General features: G+C 37.6%; 1 protein-coding gene across 1 annotated transcript; it reads left to right on the forward strand.

The window, feature by feature from the left end:
* The first annotated feature begins 6176 nt into the window (after positions 1–6176).
* On the forward strand, positions 6177–15235 carry zpld1a (zona pellucida-like domain containing 1a). Its single transcript, XM_067494886.1, has 11 exons — positions 6177–6291; positions 6818–6931; positions 7351–7571; positions 8284–8465; positions 9535–9607; positions 9934–10031; positions 10743–10823; positions 10922–11093; positions 13668–13770; positions 14179–14208; positions 14877–15235. The coding sequence occupies exons 2-11, from the start codon at positions 6826–6828 to the stop codon at positions 15053–15055; spliced, it is 1245 nt and encodes a 414-aa protein (XP_067350987.1). The 5' UTR covers positions 6177–6291; positions 6818–6825; the 3' UTR covers positions 15056–15235.
* Positions 15236–15947: the final 712 nt, after the last annotated feature.

Consider the following 15947-nt stretch of genomic DNA (forward strand, 5'->3'; position numbering starts at 1 on the left):
ACTGACACACGAGCTGCCATAAAGCATTTTTTGTTTAAGTTTATATTAATGAATGAATCAAATTTTCGGCAACGACATGCCCCTTTGGGTACCTGAATGTCTGGGGCACTGCCGCAGTCATCCACTTTGTCCAGATGGTAATCCGGCCTTGGCACAATAAAAGTTACACTATCTGTGTTTTGGGTACCACACAATTTATGTGGCCAAGAAATATGTAGCAGGTCCATCAGTGGTCACACTGTCGTACCCCAAGGCTGGTACGGCCTGTTTCCAACAGTGAAAAGACACCAAATCAGTTACCCTTACAGGGTGCTCCACTGTCCACAGGAGGACAAGCACAACTATGCCACACGATGGACAGTTTGTTGGGTGTTTTTTGTTAAAGTGGTGATTTAGCCCACTCTGTTTAGCGTTAGCCAATTGTTCAAAGAGACAATGAAGACAAACGCAATGTGCTGAAGCTAATAACACAAAACAACTATCATCTTTCATTTCTTTGTTTAACACACCTTTTAAACTTTCAAGTGCTGGCAGAAAAACTGGTTAAAACTCCATTGAAAACAATAATCTCAAATTACTACTTCAGGTACTCTTGGACCATACCATCTTAGATGGAAAAGTGAATTCAAAAGTTTATTAAGGTATTCTAGAGGATAATGTCAAGGCTTTTCTGGCGATGCTCAGTGGAAGCGGAATGATAAGACAATAAGTGTTTGTGTGTTGTTATGCACACTGTGTTTGGCTATGTGACTTAGATGAGGACTTTCCAAAAGGGTTAACATACCTTTTTCTGCAACAGCTATATTGCTTAGGCAGTGAATACTTTCTCTTAAGGATTTGTCATATATATAATAGCTATGTCAACAGGCTGGAAACGTTTATAGAGGGATACTCTCTGAGGGACACTGAGGATGATGCAGAAGACTTGGCTTCTTGTGCACATGCCAAGTGATGACATTTCACGCAACAAAAACTGAGAGACTTGGCCTTTTCATTTTGTCAAAGACGCAAGATTATTTGTGTGCCACTCAAATTACTAAAGAGAGCTCAGTATGATGGCACCCAGTTTAGATTGAATTCACTTCAGATAAAGGCTCTTCACATCTTTTTATCACTAGTTTTATCAGAGTTTGAAGCATATATGTCAGTTTGAAAAACAACATACCAATTCATTGTCTTACAAGACCAAATTCAAGTACTAGATCATTTTAACTACTTCATCTTCAATGCGTCAAACACTGGACTGTATGTCACACCTCTTATACAAAGGAATGGGATCTAATAAACAGACCAAGTGAGACAAGAAGGTTTTGGACTCTCATCAGAAAGCCATTATCAGTTTGGTGAGCTTTTATAAGGTCAGGATGCAGTCAAGAATACATGACTCATTACACAGTAGACACTTTAACTTATTGCTTATAAGATGACAACAGCTGTAACAAAGAACTCCACTGAAGACTGTGTCTGTTTGTTGTCTGTATTTCTGGAATTGGACCCACATTAACAGTTATATTGCTAGTAGCTACTCTTGTTGGGATTCTTTAATCCGCGTAGGCTTATTTGATATGTGCTATTCGATGGCACATCATTCTATGATTTCATGAAGTCTGTTGCTTTGAAGTCATTATGAAACAAGAAACAAAGGCAAAAAAAAAATATATGTCAAAACCATTTTAGGTATTACATTGGTAAAACTAAGTTAAATTCTATTGGCATAAAATCTTAATTGGAAGCAGCAGATCAAACTAGTAAACAATTGTACTCTTTGTTCCAAATCAGTAAAGTTTGAGTTTAAAAAGTAATTTTTTTCATTTAAAATGAAGAAATTACTGCACCTTTTTAGAGCAATTTTCCCAATTTCTAAATTTCCAAATCAGTACAAAGACAACATCTGAGACTGCTCTAATTGGGGCACTGTCTGGAGGTAGCAATGAATTCTGGACTAACCTTTATCATGGTTAGTATTCTTCTTATTATTGGCAAATTGAACAATTTAACGTTTACTAAGAACACAACATTTCCATCATTTATCAAACTACAATTTTTAAAGTTTAAAACTAAACAATGCATAATGTGAATGTGTATTATTTCTTCCTTCTACTTTATGCAGAGTTACAGTGCCTTATTTAGACATATGTTCAAAAACATTAGTGAACCTCGACTTTGGTTGACCGTGGGAACCCCCCCCCCCCCCCCCCCCCCCCCCACACACACACACACACACACACACGCACAAATTATGACCAAATAATTCATTTTTGTTCTTATCAAACCAAATGATCTTATTCCAAAACGTATTTAGTTTGTTAACATCCCTTCTTAGTATATTCCAAGTGTGCTGCCTTTGGTCTAAAAGTAAACAACGTGTTCCTGTGTGTTTTTCTCACAAAAAATCCAGATTTGTAAATCATAAATGGTCTGCACTATTAAAGTTCATTACCTGGAGGTTTTATCAAGGGCATACAAACTGTATTTTATTCATTTTTTGTCCTTTTGGCTTATCCCATGAGTTCAGGGTCACAATGGATCATTGTCCGCATGTTGATTTGGCCCTTCCTGACGCAACCCTCCCCAATTTCTCTGTATGAAATATATAAAATGGAAAATTTCAATTAATATGATAATAATTTCATTTTTTAGCTTTATTTTTATGCAGTCTTTGACTATTTCTTCTTACCTTAAATACCTTAAATATGCTGATTCATTGTTAAGGGGATGCAAAACTTCACTTCATACAAGTTCAAAGGTTGTATGCGAAGCATTTAAAATTTGCCTGTGGTGAGCAACAGGGCTCTCTTTATGAGATTTATCAGTCCTTTATAAAAGGAAATTCGTGGCAGTTTTATTGCAACTGTTTAGCAGCTGCAGGCAGAAATAACACTACTGCAGTGAGCAGAAGCTAACACACCTCACTCTTTTAGGTCTTCGTAATTTTATTCTTTCTCAGTATTGTATACTAACATGTATCTATAAAGAATCTGAATCTGAATCTACTTCACAATGTGCAGGCTTAAAATGCCACACATTTTATCTGATGGATTTGAAATGACATATCTTACATTTGCTCTCTCTCTCCCCAATTTAAAAAAAAATGCAATGGTTTGTATCATATATTATTCACAATAGAACATAAACAACATATCAGATGCTGAAACTGAGACATGGAAAATATTAGCACATTTTGATTTTGACGGTAACAACACATTTCAAAAATGTTGTAACAGAAGGAACAAATGGTTGGAAAAGTAATTGCTGCAAATAAAAAAAAACTAATGAAAACTAAATAGATTAATTGGCAACAGTAACATGACTGGGTAGAAAATGAGCATTTCAGAGAGGCAGAGCCTCTGGAATGTAAAGATGGGCAGAGGTTCAGCAATCTGCAACAAGCTGTGTCTAAAAATTGTGGAACATTTTCAGAAAAATATCCCCAACATAAAAGGGCAAAGACTTTGAAGATAATAATAATAATAACAATGTTGATGTTCCTAAGATGATAAAAGCATGACTGGACTAGTTTAGTGATGTGATGCTTAAAAATTTAAGAACATTTAATTAAGAAAATTTAAGGACATCCAGTTTCTATCGGACATACAATCTTGTAGAGAACTCAGCCTACCAAGGTCTTTAAGAGTAATAGCGAGAGACAGCTGAGTGTCATTGGCATAACAGTGAAATTAAATATTATGTCTGTGTATAACATCACCCAGTGGAAGCATGTAGATTGAAAAAAGAATTGGGCCAAGTATCAACCCTTAGGGATCACCATACTCAGGGAGGGAGGGGGTAGACATGTAATTGTCCATGGAGACACATGATTTCCTATTTGACAAATATGAAGCAAACCAGTTTAATGCTGTGCCTGATATATCCACCCAGTGCCTGAGTCTATCCAACAGAATATTATGATCTACTGTGTCAAATGCAGCACTTAAAGCCAACAGAACTAGAATAGAGCACAAGCCAGAGTCAGCATTAATTAGAAGGTGATTTGTCACACGTAGATGAGCTGTCTCTGTGCTGAGGTTTTTGCGAAAACACGATCTGAACTTTTCGAAACTGTTATTTGTTTCCAAAACTGTCAGTAACTGCTGTGTGACCAATTTTTCTAGAATTTCAGATATAAATGGCAATTTGGATATGGGGCGGTAGCTGTTCAGGATAGAAGTACCAAGATCAGGTTTCTTTAAAATTGGGTTGTATCCAGGCAACTTTGAAATAATCAGAGACACAACCAGTACTCAGTGATTTGTTCCATATGATAAGCATGTATGGGTCTTGGCAGTCTAACACTGCATAGCACCATACAGTAAAAATTCTGGCGATTGGCATAGATGAGTTGTGAGTAGTAAGAAGCTCTGGCATCCTTCACCATCCTATTGAAACGTAATGCGTTTCCTTTCATTATAATAAAAAGTACTGTAAGACCAGATTTCTTCCATTTACGCTCAGCCCTTCTACAAGTATGTACGTTTACAATTTCGTATGTTCTCTTTAATGCATGGTTGCTTCCTGGTCAATGGATCTGGTCTCTTTTGTAAAGGGGCTATACGGTCTAAGATTGACATGCAAAGTAAGTTAGAAGAATCACCCATATCCTTAGTGCAGGAGGACTCAAGATCACACCATCTACAGTGTATATTCATGATATTTGCAAATCATTGCATTGTTTTTTTATTTGCATTTTACACATTATCCTGACTTTTATATATATATGTGTGTACTGTGGCAAACCCTGAAAGGGAACAGCCAAAAGAAGAAGATTTAAATAATGTTGGTAGGACATCATAATCCTTGATCACTAGCTAATGCTTTCAGTAACCTCTGTAAATTCTAATTATGTTTTTGCCAAGAGAACGTTTTTTTCTATGTCCTGAAACATCTGAATACTGTGAGGAAAAGTCTTGAACCTCTATGTTTGCCATGTTTTAGGACCTAAAATGATAAGACCAACTAATTTGGGTATGTAGTGTGATGAAATGGCTAATTGAGATACTAGATGGCAGTGAAAGTGGTGTACCAGTTTTAACCAAGGTGTTCATAATGAAATGCACAGTTTATCTGCATCAGCAAAGTTCCTTGATGCATGACGCCTGCCATTTCTCTACTCAAAGTGCACATTTTGCTAGAAAGCCCTTTAGTGGGTATCAGAGCAATGAAGGAGCCTAAGTACATCTCACAGTCCTTTATAAAAGGAAATTGGTAGCAGTGGTTGTATTGCAATTGTTCAGCAGCTACAGGCAGAAAGACCACTAATGCAGAGAGTGGAGGCAAGCACAACTCTTTTCTTTCAGGTCTTGGCAGTGAAATGTTTCCCGTTGTTCATAAAAAAACAAGATGCAAACCATTATTAACAGTGATGCACTACAGGAGAGATTGCAGTACCAGCACACCTTTTTAAATCTAGTGTGAAATAGCATGCTGCTGAAAGGAGACCTCTATGCAGAGAAAAAAACTGCATGCCGGGCAAATTCAATAGATCAGAAGAGAGAAATGAAAAAAGAGTGGCTTTTGTTTTCCATTGGACCTAAAATGAGAAGTTTGCTTGAATCTCATATTCCATATTCACAGGATCCCTGTGTGCTTCTCCCATGGCATATATGGCTGTCCATATGGAAGATAGGACAGCCAGGACAGCCTAATCCATTGAAACCCAATAAACTGTGCTTTCTGTTGCTTTGCTGTCTTCATGGTAGGAGTAGTGCGGCCAGGATTCAAAGTCTGGGGTCAGGTAGGAGGCTGGCAGCAGCTTGCAGTTCCACCAGGCAGGTCACCTGCTGCTGTGCTGACTGAGGGCCGCTGCACACAATGCATGAAAAGTGTGGATTCCCTGGGCCAAATGCCTGTTTGGTGGGCTCTGCACTCCCTGGCCGGCCTGGGGAGAAAGGAACAGCTCAGTCAGCACGCCAGGGCCACTGGAGCGATGACAAGATAATTCCCCCCCCCACTGCCACTGGACCTCATGCGGCGTCAAACCATTTGTGAGCAGTGACAGAGCCAGATTGGGCCGAAAGGATATGAGTGGGAAACTTCAAAACCTGCTCATGTTTCTGCGGACGTGAAAGGATTTGTATAACACATTCAGATTTGATGGACTTTCCCATGTTCACTCTCGACAGCCCTTTTTTGTTGACATGTTCAAATAATGAATCTCTTATGTGTGCACTCCCTTTTTCCCTCCTGCTCCTGATTCCTGTTTCTAGTTGTCAGGTAGGGATGCTGTGCGGACCATTCCATCGTCTGTCCCAGGCTTATGGACAACCGCTGACTCGCTGGCTTCTAGGAACCAGGGTGAGTGTTTCTACGTATCATTGAGCAGCAGTGTAGTTTTTAAACTTATGTTGTCGAGATGCTAACTACAAACAATTACAATTACTCCTTGAATTGAGCTCGTTCCTCTGGAGTGACAGTATGATTGACAGTGATTGTGTCACAAGATGTTTTTACAAGACAATGAGATAAGCGCATAGAGATAAGCATTTATAAGTTAAAATGACACACTGTGCAGCATCACATTCCTAAAACTTAGATGCCAACACTGCAGGTGTCCAGTGATAATTCAGTGTGACATTTGTCTGCTTTAAATCTGTTTCACAGCCATATGAAAGACCCTCTGAAGTCAGAACTGTTAACAGATAACTGAAATCTTTTGGGGGAATCTTCCTCTGTGAAGTTAGCACACAGAGGTGTTTCTTAATATTAATAATTAAATATATGATGGATTTCATTTCCGGCACCTTTAAAGGTTATATTTTCAGGAGTGTCCAAGTAGCTGGGTACAATGGGTTCCTTACTTTAAATTTTTGCTCTGTTTCAGGTGCTGAAATGGAACATATATTGTTGATTATTTTACTGTGTGTTAAGGCCTTATCAGGTGGAGCTCAGTTCAATGGATACAACTGTGACACGAACTTTCACAGTCGCTTCCCTGGTGAGGAACTCATAAAAAAGGACATTTACATTTAGTCATTTGATAAACACCTTTATCAAAAGTGACTTACAAGTAAGATAGTAGGCACATATTTTGTATCCAAATGATTTAATGAAAAATAATGGAAAATAACTGTGATTATTTCCACTTAATTATTTTCCACTACATAAGGACGTATTACAGAAATTATTGTTATGTTGTCACACCAGATCATAACCTATTGTAACATGAGGACTTTAATCTGCACCTTCTAAAAGTCACTTTTTAATAAAAATGCCTGAGGCGTTTAAAATCTTAATTTGATTTATTACCACTTCTCTGTTTAAACAAATGTTTAGTTTATTTGAAATATATGAAATATGACTTTAGGACAATTTCTTGTGCTTGTAAGCATCTGTCTACCTGTGTGTGTCTTTCAGCTGAAAGAGATATCAGTGTGTACTGTGGTGTGCAGACCCTCACCCTCAAAATCAATTTTTGTCCTGTCCTCTTCTCTGGCTACACCGATGCTGACCTTGCCCTTAATGGTCGCCATGGAGATGCCCACTGCCGTGGATTTGTTAACAACAACACCTTTCCCACTGTCGTAATCTTTAGTATCAGTCTAGCAGCACTGGAGTCCTGTGGCAATTCACTGGTGGTAAGAAAAATATGGTTGTATTACAGCATCACTGATGCTGAAGTTAGACTTTGTGCTTTGACTGTTAGGTGGGTAATGTTGTTGTAATGGTCACTAAGACCTGCCAACAACTTGAAGTAAATGTCATTAAGCTAATTTAAACAGAGTGGATAAAATAGGTTTGTGCTGTCCTTTAGAAATGAGGCAAACATTAGGGATGCTTCCTACAAAAACCTACAAAAACTGTGTGATTAAATAACTTTGAATCTGCTTTATAGGTCATGTATGCCATGGTATTAGTCTAAGTCTTAAATTCCCAAAGGCACTTTATAACACTTTATACTGTAGGTATAAACATATAACTAAAACGTAAAACAGACCAACATTAATTAAAAACAGGAAAAGGTTAAGGACACATTGTATAAGAATTTTAAAGACCTAAAAAATTTAAAACTATTTGCGTTTTCATTTTTTATAATAAGCTGATGACGACATTTGAAATGAAATTTGTATTAGCAATAAGGAGATATATGTAGTAAATCATTGCACAAAATGTCGATATTATACTAGCAGGTAGCATTTTAACAAGAGACAGACACAACTGAAATGCATTCGTTTGCTCATTGTTGTTTGTTGCATGAACCCCCATGTCCACACTAAAATAATGTTGGTGAGTAGTTGGTGAGTGAGCCTGAAGGAGAAGATTTACCCACGCTAATGTTCTTCCCTGCAGGTCTCCACGGCTCAAGGACCCAACGCTTATGGGAACCTCTCCCTCGTACAGATTGGTAACATATCTGGGTACATCGACACACCGGATCCCCCTACCATCATCAGCTACCTGCCAGGTCTGCTGTACAAGTTCAGCTGCAGTTACCCACTGGAATACCTGGTCAATAACACACAACTGGCTTCGTAAGTTTACTTTGTTTGAAAGTACAAGGTACTGCAAAGGGGCAGCAAGCCATTAATAAAACACTGGTGCTATTATCTTTAAAAATTTTAAATTGATCGGTCTAACATGTGATGATACATGTGATGTTACAAATGTTCTAACAACTACATACAAACAGCTTACTGCACAATATAAGAAAAAGCACAGTCTTTGTAAAAAAGTTAGTGTTCAGTTTCTTGTTTAGTGGATTAGACTGTACAGATGTACCTAATGAAGTGACCAGTAAGTAATACACTGCAACACATTTCTGTTATTTTTTCTCTTAAGATACACAACACAACATTTTGTCCATCTACACTGAACCACAACAAATGTGGTGAAAAAAGAGTTTAATCAACATGATTCACACTTAAAACGATTGATGTTCCCGATCTTCATTTTCACTCTATCTTGCTTTATACATGTTTAACACTGGTGGAAAGTAAAGAAGTACAAGTACTTTGTTCATGTACTTAAGTGCATTTTTCACATATCTGTACTTAAGTAGATTTAATTTAATAGACTTCTACTCTACATCTAAGCACAAATATCTATTATTTATCAAATGTCTTTTTAGCCCACTACATTTCTGATCAAAGTTGCTTTACACATTACAATTATGCTACTTTACACATTTCATGATAAACCACTTCTTCTCTTTGTTTGTTTTTTTATAATCACTAGAGAGACAGGCAAAGTGTCAGGCTCTGCTGTCCTGGTCTTATTTCAAAGAATTATTTGAAATATGAGCAGTACTCAAAGTGAGTAGTGAAAAAAGTGAAAAAAGCTTTAGATCTTTTAACCTATCATTTATGTCTATTGCCATTAATTAGTTAATGTCCCCACAAACATGAAGCAGCACTGGTCCACAGACAAGTACAGAGAAAAAAAATTACATACTCAAGTAATTAAGTATTTTTTAAGTACTTTATCCACCACTGGTGCTTAAAGTGCCTTTGTGTGACCTCTTGTATGAACAATTTTTAAAACCTTAAACTGTTTTCATAGCTTTAATTTAGCTTTGAGTTTTAATTTTTATCTTTCTTGAAGATCAGCGGCTGCCATCTCTGTGAAGGACAGTACTGGTTCTTTCATCAGCACATTGAACCTGCTGCTTTACAATGTAAGTTCAAGTCAGTGCATTCTGCTCCACAGGGGAGTTTAGGCTGTTGCACTGAAGACAAAACTATATTTACCCAGCATGCATTAAATAACATAAGAAACTTTGCAGCTAAATTAAATCTGTACTTTTTACACACCTGTAACTCCACTGATTTCTGTACAAGATGAGGAAGACACCAATGGTTTAGACAGCATTTCATGCAGCAAATTAATTTCTATGGAAGCCAGAGGATAAATACTTTATGCTCGGATTCACAAAGTTTGGTAAAGGAAGCCAGCAGCAAATCTTACAAGTGTGCTGCAAATGCTTTTATGATGTATGCACAGGACTCATCGTACATCCAGCAGTTGTCCATCCCCATGGCAGGACTGACCCTGAAGACACGGGTGTTTGCCGCAGTAAAAGCCAGTAACCTCGACAGAAGGTATTCAGTTAACATCTAACCATTCAGTCTGAACAGGTCACTGTATGTGCACTTTATACTGAAACTATATTTGGCCCCTCAGCCACAGGTTAGTGGGTTAATATTATGACTTTTGTTGTCCAATATACTCTGTCTTCAGGCTTTTTAATGGTTTAGTTTAATTAAAATACAGAAATGTTTCTGAATGGCATGTATGAAACCTGTAGGACTGCACCATGTGAAAGGTTTGAAAAATTCTTGATGTTTGTCTTGTGGTCATTAGAACACAAGACAAAGATCCCCTGTGGTGCTGATAGTGGGTGGGGGAAGTGACTTTGCCTGAAGTGAGGGTGGTAACAAAAAGACTATACCCATTTTTGGGTGAGTCTGGCTGATTGTTTACAGTAAATAGAACCCAATACAATCTAACTAAACTCAAATCCATGTTGAACAGATACCACTCAAATTATGTTTCTCTATGATTACAATAAAGAATCAATAAATGGCCACTCTAAATATGACAGAACCAGGACAGTTGTAACAGTGTAAAGACCCTTCAGGGAGATACATGGCTCAGATGGTTGCGTATTATACCGAGAACTTTCAGGTAATACAGAGCAGTTTATTTCCCACTTCCAAATGACAATAGATGTTTGTTTACACTCACAATCACACACACACACACACCAAAAGGTGGCCAACACTCACTAATCACTAATTCCTACTGAATAGATGGAACGTTCTAATGGACTACTGTTACACCACACCCTCTGGAAACCCAAACGATGACCTCCGCTATGATCTTTTTTTCAGGTAAATTAAATTTGAAAACGTTTGCTCAGTTTGTTTGAGATTTGAATCTCTTGCTCTTCATTTTGATAATACGTTCTAATTTTCCCTCCCTGAGCCAGCTGTGAAAAAGACCCCCAGACCACTGTCTTTGAGAATGGAAAGAGCCAAATGGGCCGCTTTGCCTTCGAAGTATTTCGCTTTGTCAAGCACAAGAACCAGAAGATGTCCACTGTCTTCCTGCACTGTGTGACCAAACTATGTCGAGCAGATGACTGTCCGATGCTCATGCCAGTGAGATTCGCACAGAACATTTCAACACTTGACAAATAAGGATAAGATTTTAAAAACATATTTTTTCAGTTTCTCACTCAAATCCATCTTTAGCTTTATTTCATGAGGAAGGCATGTGTTCCAGTATCACCTGCTCAGTTTTCAGACGCACTAATACACATATTCAGCAGTAGTGTAAGCTGACTATACTATACTGAGCTGACTACACTACTGCTAAAGCAAAAGATTCAGGACAGAGTGTCTGCCATCACACACAGAGTGCAGGATACAGGGTCATATATCTAGAGTCCCATGAGGGATGATGTATTTTTGTAGGCAACACAGAAGATCCATCTCCCTGGTTCCCTTAAAAATAGGATTTTTCCCTTGGATTAGTACAGAGAGATCTGTGATTAACAGAAGTTAGTGATGTTTACACTGTTTGTTCAGAACAGAAGTAAAAAGCTTTTGGTAGGTTTTAAATAAATTACACCATGACTTTACCATCAGTAAAACCAAACTTCCAATATGTAATTAGGTTTAGTGAACTTCCTTATTCTAAAAACTTTTCTTCTTAAAGTGACCTGATAAAGAGATTGTAAGTTACAAAGGCTGTGACATACTTCTACATACATACAAGACATACTTCTGAGTAGATGATTCTCCGTGTTCACCAGGATGACATTTAATTTCCCAGATGACCACTGCAGTTTCATTTATCTTATCATTTCTTATCATGTGGTCTCATAAGGCGACAGCTAGACCCTAACAACCCAGACACATCAACAGGCTGGGAAATGAGAGATTATGGCAGATGTTGTAAACAATTTAACTAGGTGATCTAGACAAATTAGTCACTATTGACCATTTAAAATCTAGTCCACCTACAGGCACAAACATGCTAGTTACCTGATGTGCCGACCTGTTGTTACAATCAGATGCACATAACTAAGAATTTCATGTAGGAACTGATGAACACACTTTTCTAATTCATTCTGTTTTAATTTTAGACAAAGTTCACAAGAGTTCACAAAATCACAAAGTTAGGAATTACACTCTTTGAGTAAAAAAAAGGGCTTTAGAGGTGCCTCAGCTTAACGTGTCTATCTCAGAGAAAACCAAGCTGTTGCCATCACTGTGGTAATCTCTGTCTGCAAGTGGGCACATAAAATTTGATTGGATCAGATGGTTAGAGTGTTCTTGTGATCTCTGTGAACGCCATACCACATACTCCATATACAGTAAATACAAAAGGTGAACCCTTAAAAGATTTGCATTGGAAGTACTACATTATTTGTCTTGTTTTGTCTCCGTCTCTCATCTCCAATTTGAGCAGTGTAAGCGCACATAGACACAGACAAACAAGGACTTTCAACAGAGACCTAGTATGTCACAGACACATTTTAATCATTAATGACTGAGATTTACATTTTTTGTGTCCATGCTGAAGCACACAAACTTTCAGTAATGGGAGCTCAGTAGGAGGTTTTGGAGTTTTTTAACTAAAAGCCCCCATGGGTGGTCAAGCATGCGAGATTTTGATTTTAGGGTTAATTGGACTGAAACCTCTGCCATTTTCACGTTAGTGTTATTTGCACTAATTCACAGAGCCACAAATGTGACATTTTTTATGCAGTGCAAATTCCAGCAAAGGCACTTGACTGACAACTCAGCTCTCCATACACTTAAACTCAAGCTTAAGTTTTAGAATAACATGAATTGTGCTTTCTATGTCAGCAGAGAAAGCTCATTTCAACAGCTTTCTATGTTGACACGTTTTTGCCCTTCATGCCTTTCCCATTATACCTACGTACTACACTTACTGCTGCAATTCCAGCAAATCTGCTTAGCTATAGCTTTTTAGCAGTATCTCTGCAGCATCAGTTTTTTCATCCCAGTTTGCAATGTCTTTTTTATGTTTTGCAGATCAAGATTTAGCATTCAAAACATTTCGACATGTAAACATTAGCTCCAATTTGACAAGCTAGCAACAGTGGAACAGGTTTAGTTTTGTTTGACTAGCCTTCAACCATAGTGCAGCACAGGAGTACTGTCCAGGCAAACAGAAAGAATATGTACTAAGAATAACAAATTATGTTCTAAAAGACTGTAACTTTGGAGCAAATAAACTGATTTATTTAAGTTCTACTACTGCAACCAAACCTGTTTCACAGTTCATGTGGACACCTGCCTATTGTTTAAAACAGACTTGAGAAATTACAAACACTGATTAAATCATTCTTTTGGTACTTTGAATATCCCGTCCACCACCAATAAAGTCTTCAAATAGAGACTTTAATGACTAAACCTAAAAAAACTTCACCACCAATATTCAATATCCACCCTGTGGGTTTGGATTTCTGTGGGTTTCTTTTTGGACACTATACTCTTCCTCATTACAATCTCACTTTTTGAATAAATAAATAATTAAATATAAATAATTTATGGAGTAGAAAAATAGGGAATAATACAGTTAAAATATATTGTAAAATAATTGGTCCTAATCAGAATGAGCCACAATCACTGTTTATAAAAGGCAGAAGTTAAAGGGTGAGATTTCATTGTGCCACCGTATCTGTTTGCCTTTATTCACAGATCTGTGGGAGCAGAAAAAAGAGAGACGTTTCAGAGAAAAAGGAATCAAACAGTGCCTCTGGAAATGCCATCCTGACTGCAGGGCCAATCATCACTCGGAGTGGTAAAGCTTCTCTTACCAGTCTATTTGCCACAAACTATCTGGATGTCATTCAACATACAGCACTGTTACTGTCTGAAGAACTGTCTCTTCTTGCAACCTTAAACATCATCCAGAACGTACAGCACCACAAGCAGCAGTAATTCTAAAATGCTTGTGGTGTCTAGCAGATCCACAAGATGTTATAATCTGCATGATTTGAAGAATAGATGAATGAAAAGACACTTAATTGTGACTAGTTGACTAATGGTGAGGACTTGACAGCATAACTTAGTCAGATGGCAACTCAAGGCGTCGTGCTAACTCACTGATGAACAGCATTCCATTAGACAGTGAAGTAACTGTGCTGTACTGAATGAAAGGTATTGCTGTTACCCTGAGTGCCCTTTAACCTTTGCCCTTTTTTCCCAGATGAAACAACAACCAACAACTCTCAACTGGGTAAGCCTTCAAATTCTGTTAATTGTGGTAAAGGACATGTTTGTTATTGTATATTGTCTTTCATTGATATGAAAAGGGTGCAAGTTAACTAACTAAGTTAGTAAAAGCCTTCAGATACATTTCTAGAATTCTTTTACTCAATTAATAGCCTGTAATGTTTGATGCATGATGGTTAATATGAAGTGCTTTTCCCTCAGTCTCTCTTTCAGTTCGTTAATTAACCACACAAAACTAATTTAAGGAGGACTAAAAGCTATTGCATTCATACTGGTGGAAAGAGCAAGAGTCACTGTTTTACATTTAGATGAAGTGTGAGCACAAAACACATTTTTTCGTTTTGTTGAGAAATAGAGCAGAAGTTGTTTCTGTATTCCGAATGAAGCAAGTCTTTTGGTTTGATTCTGCTCTACTTGTCTCTAATGTCAGTGGAGAAACAGCAACTTTGCTGTTATGGATTGTTTCTAACCTGGCTGTTGAATCTTGATGCCGGTGGATTTCTGCTCTTGCTGATGACTAAATCATTTTCTGTTATTGTTGTAACTTAGCTGAAAAAAATCTAAATTTGACATTAAAACATTTTATCAATATGCATGGAGAATTTAGGCATGTGTATTGAAAGAGTAATAGAAATCAAATGTGCTTGTGTTTTTGTGCTTGTACTGCTTTAGCCCATCTGAAAGCTCCGGTGTTTCAGACAAACACAGTGACAAGCGTGCTCATCTCAGGCGTGATCATCCTGGGGGTCATGAGTGTTTGTTTCTTCATCTTCTCCCTCACCCTCCTCAAAGGCAAGAGTGCTCCTCCTGTCAGTACCCTGTCTGGAGGACACAATCCAGCCTTCAACTGACCACCTGAAACCAACTCAGCGCAGACACTCCTCTACAGGTCCCAATGTTAAGCGAGGGGACACAACCGATGTGACAAGATGTTTGTGCATGTAGACACTTTAGCTAAATGTTGATTTAGGTGAATGTTAACACATCTGTACAATGTGCATTAGTGTAGAAATAAAGCAGGATTTTTTGTATGTTGTTTTTTTTTCAACCACATGGCAGACTAAACATCAATCTGCATGTGATCATTTGTCATGCAGCTTCAATCCACACAATTGGGATACTGCTTTAATATCTCAGCATTCAGTTGCAGTGGCTGAACAGAATGACAGCGTACAATCTCCTGGCAAAAGCACTTAGTTCTTAGAGGACTTCAGTGAAAGATGTGTATGTAAAACTTGACAGAATGAAGGAAAATCTACTGTAAAAAAGGAAATGGGAAAAGCTTTCACTAATTGTGATTATATGAGCCAAAAGCTCAAATTCTTGAAATAAAGTCTAATTTATGTTATTGTGATATAATAATTGGAATACATTTTAATTTATTAATAATGCTAGATAGTTATAAGTGATCATTTAATAAGCCAGTTTTATGGAATATGACAGCAAAAGCTTTCATTTCTACATGCGCCCACTGCATTGGGGCTACACTCCCCAAATATGTTCTAAAACTAATTATATTTACCTGAAATGTACAAAGTGTGAACAGTTGTGCATTCTGCAAATATGTCACCTTGGCTTGCATTTAAAACTTGCTCACTTGTCTTTTTTTAAAGAAAAAAATTCTCTAAAAAACATTTGGAGGATTACCCCATATTTTGTTACGGGGGGTTGACAATAAAACCTAAACTTCAAACAAAGCTCTGCTGTATGTTGTGTGAGCGGTGAAATTCCAACAAATCAGCT

Source organism: Channa argus, chromosome 24 (genome assembly GCF_033026475.1).
Source record: "Channa argus isolate prfri chromosome 24, Channa argus male v1.0, whole genome shotgun sequence".
Lineage (NCBI taxonomy): Eukaryota > Metazoa > Chordata > Actinopteri > Anabantiformes > Channidae > Channa > Channa argus.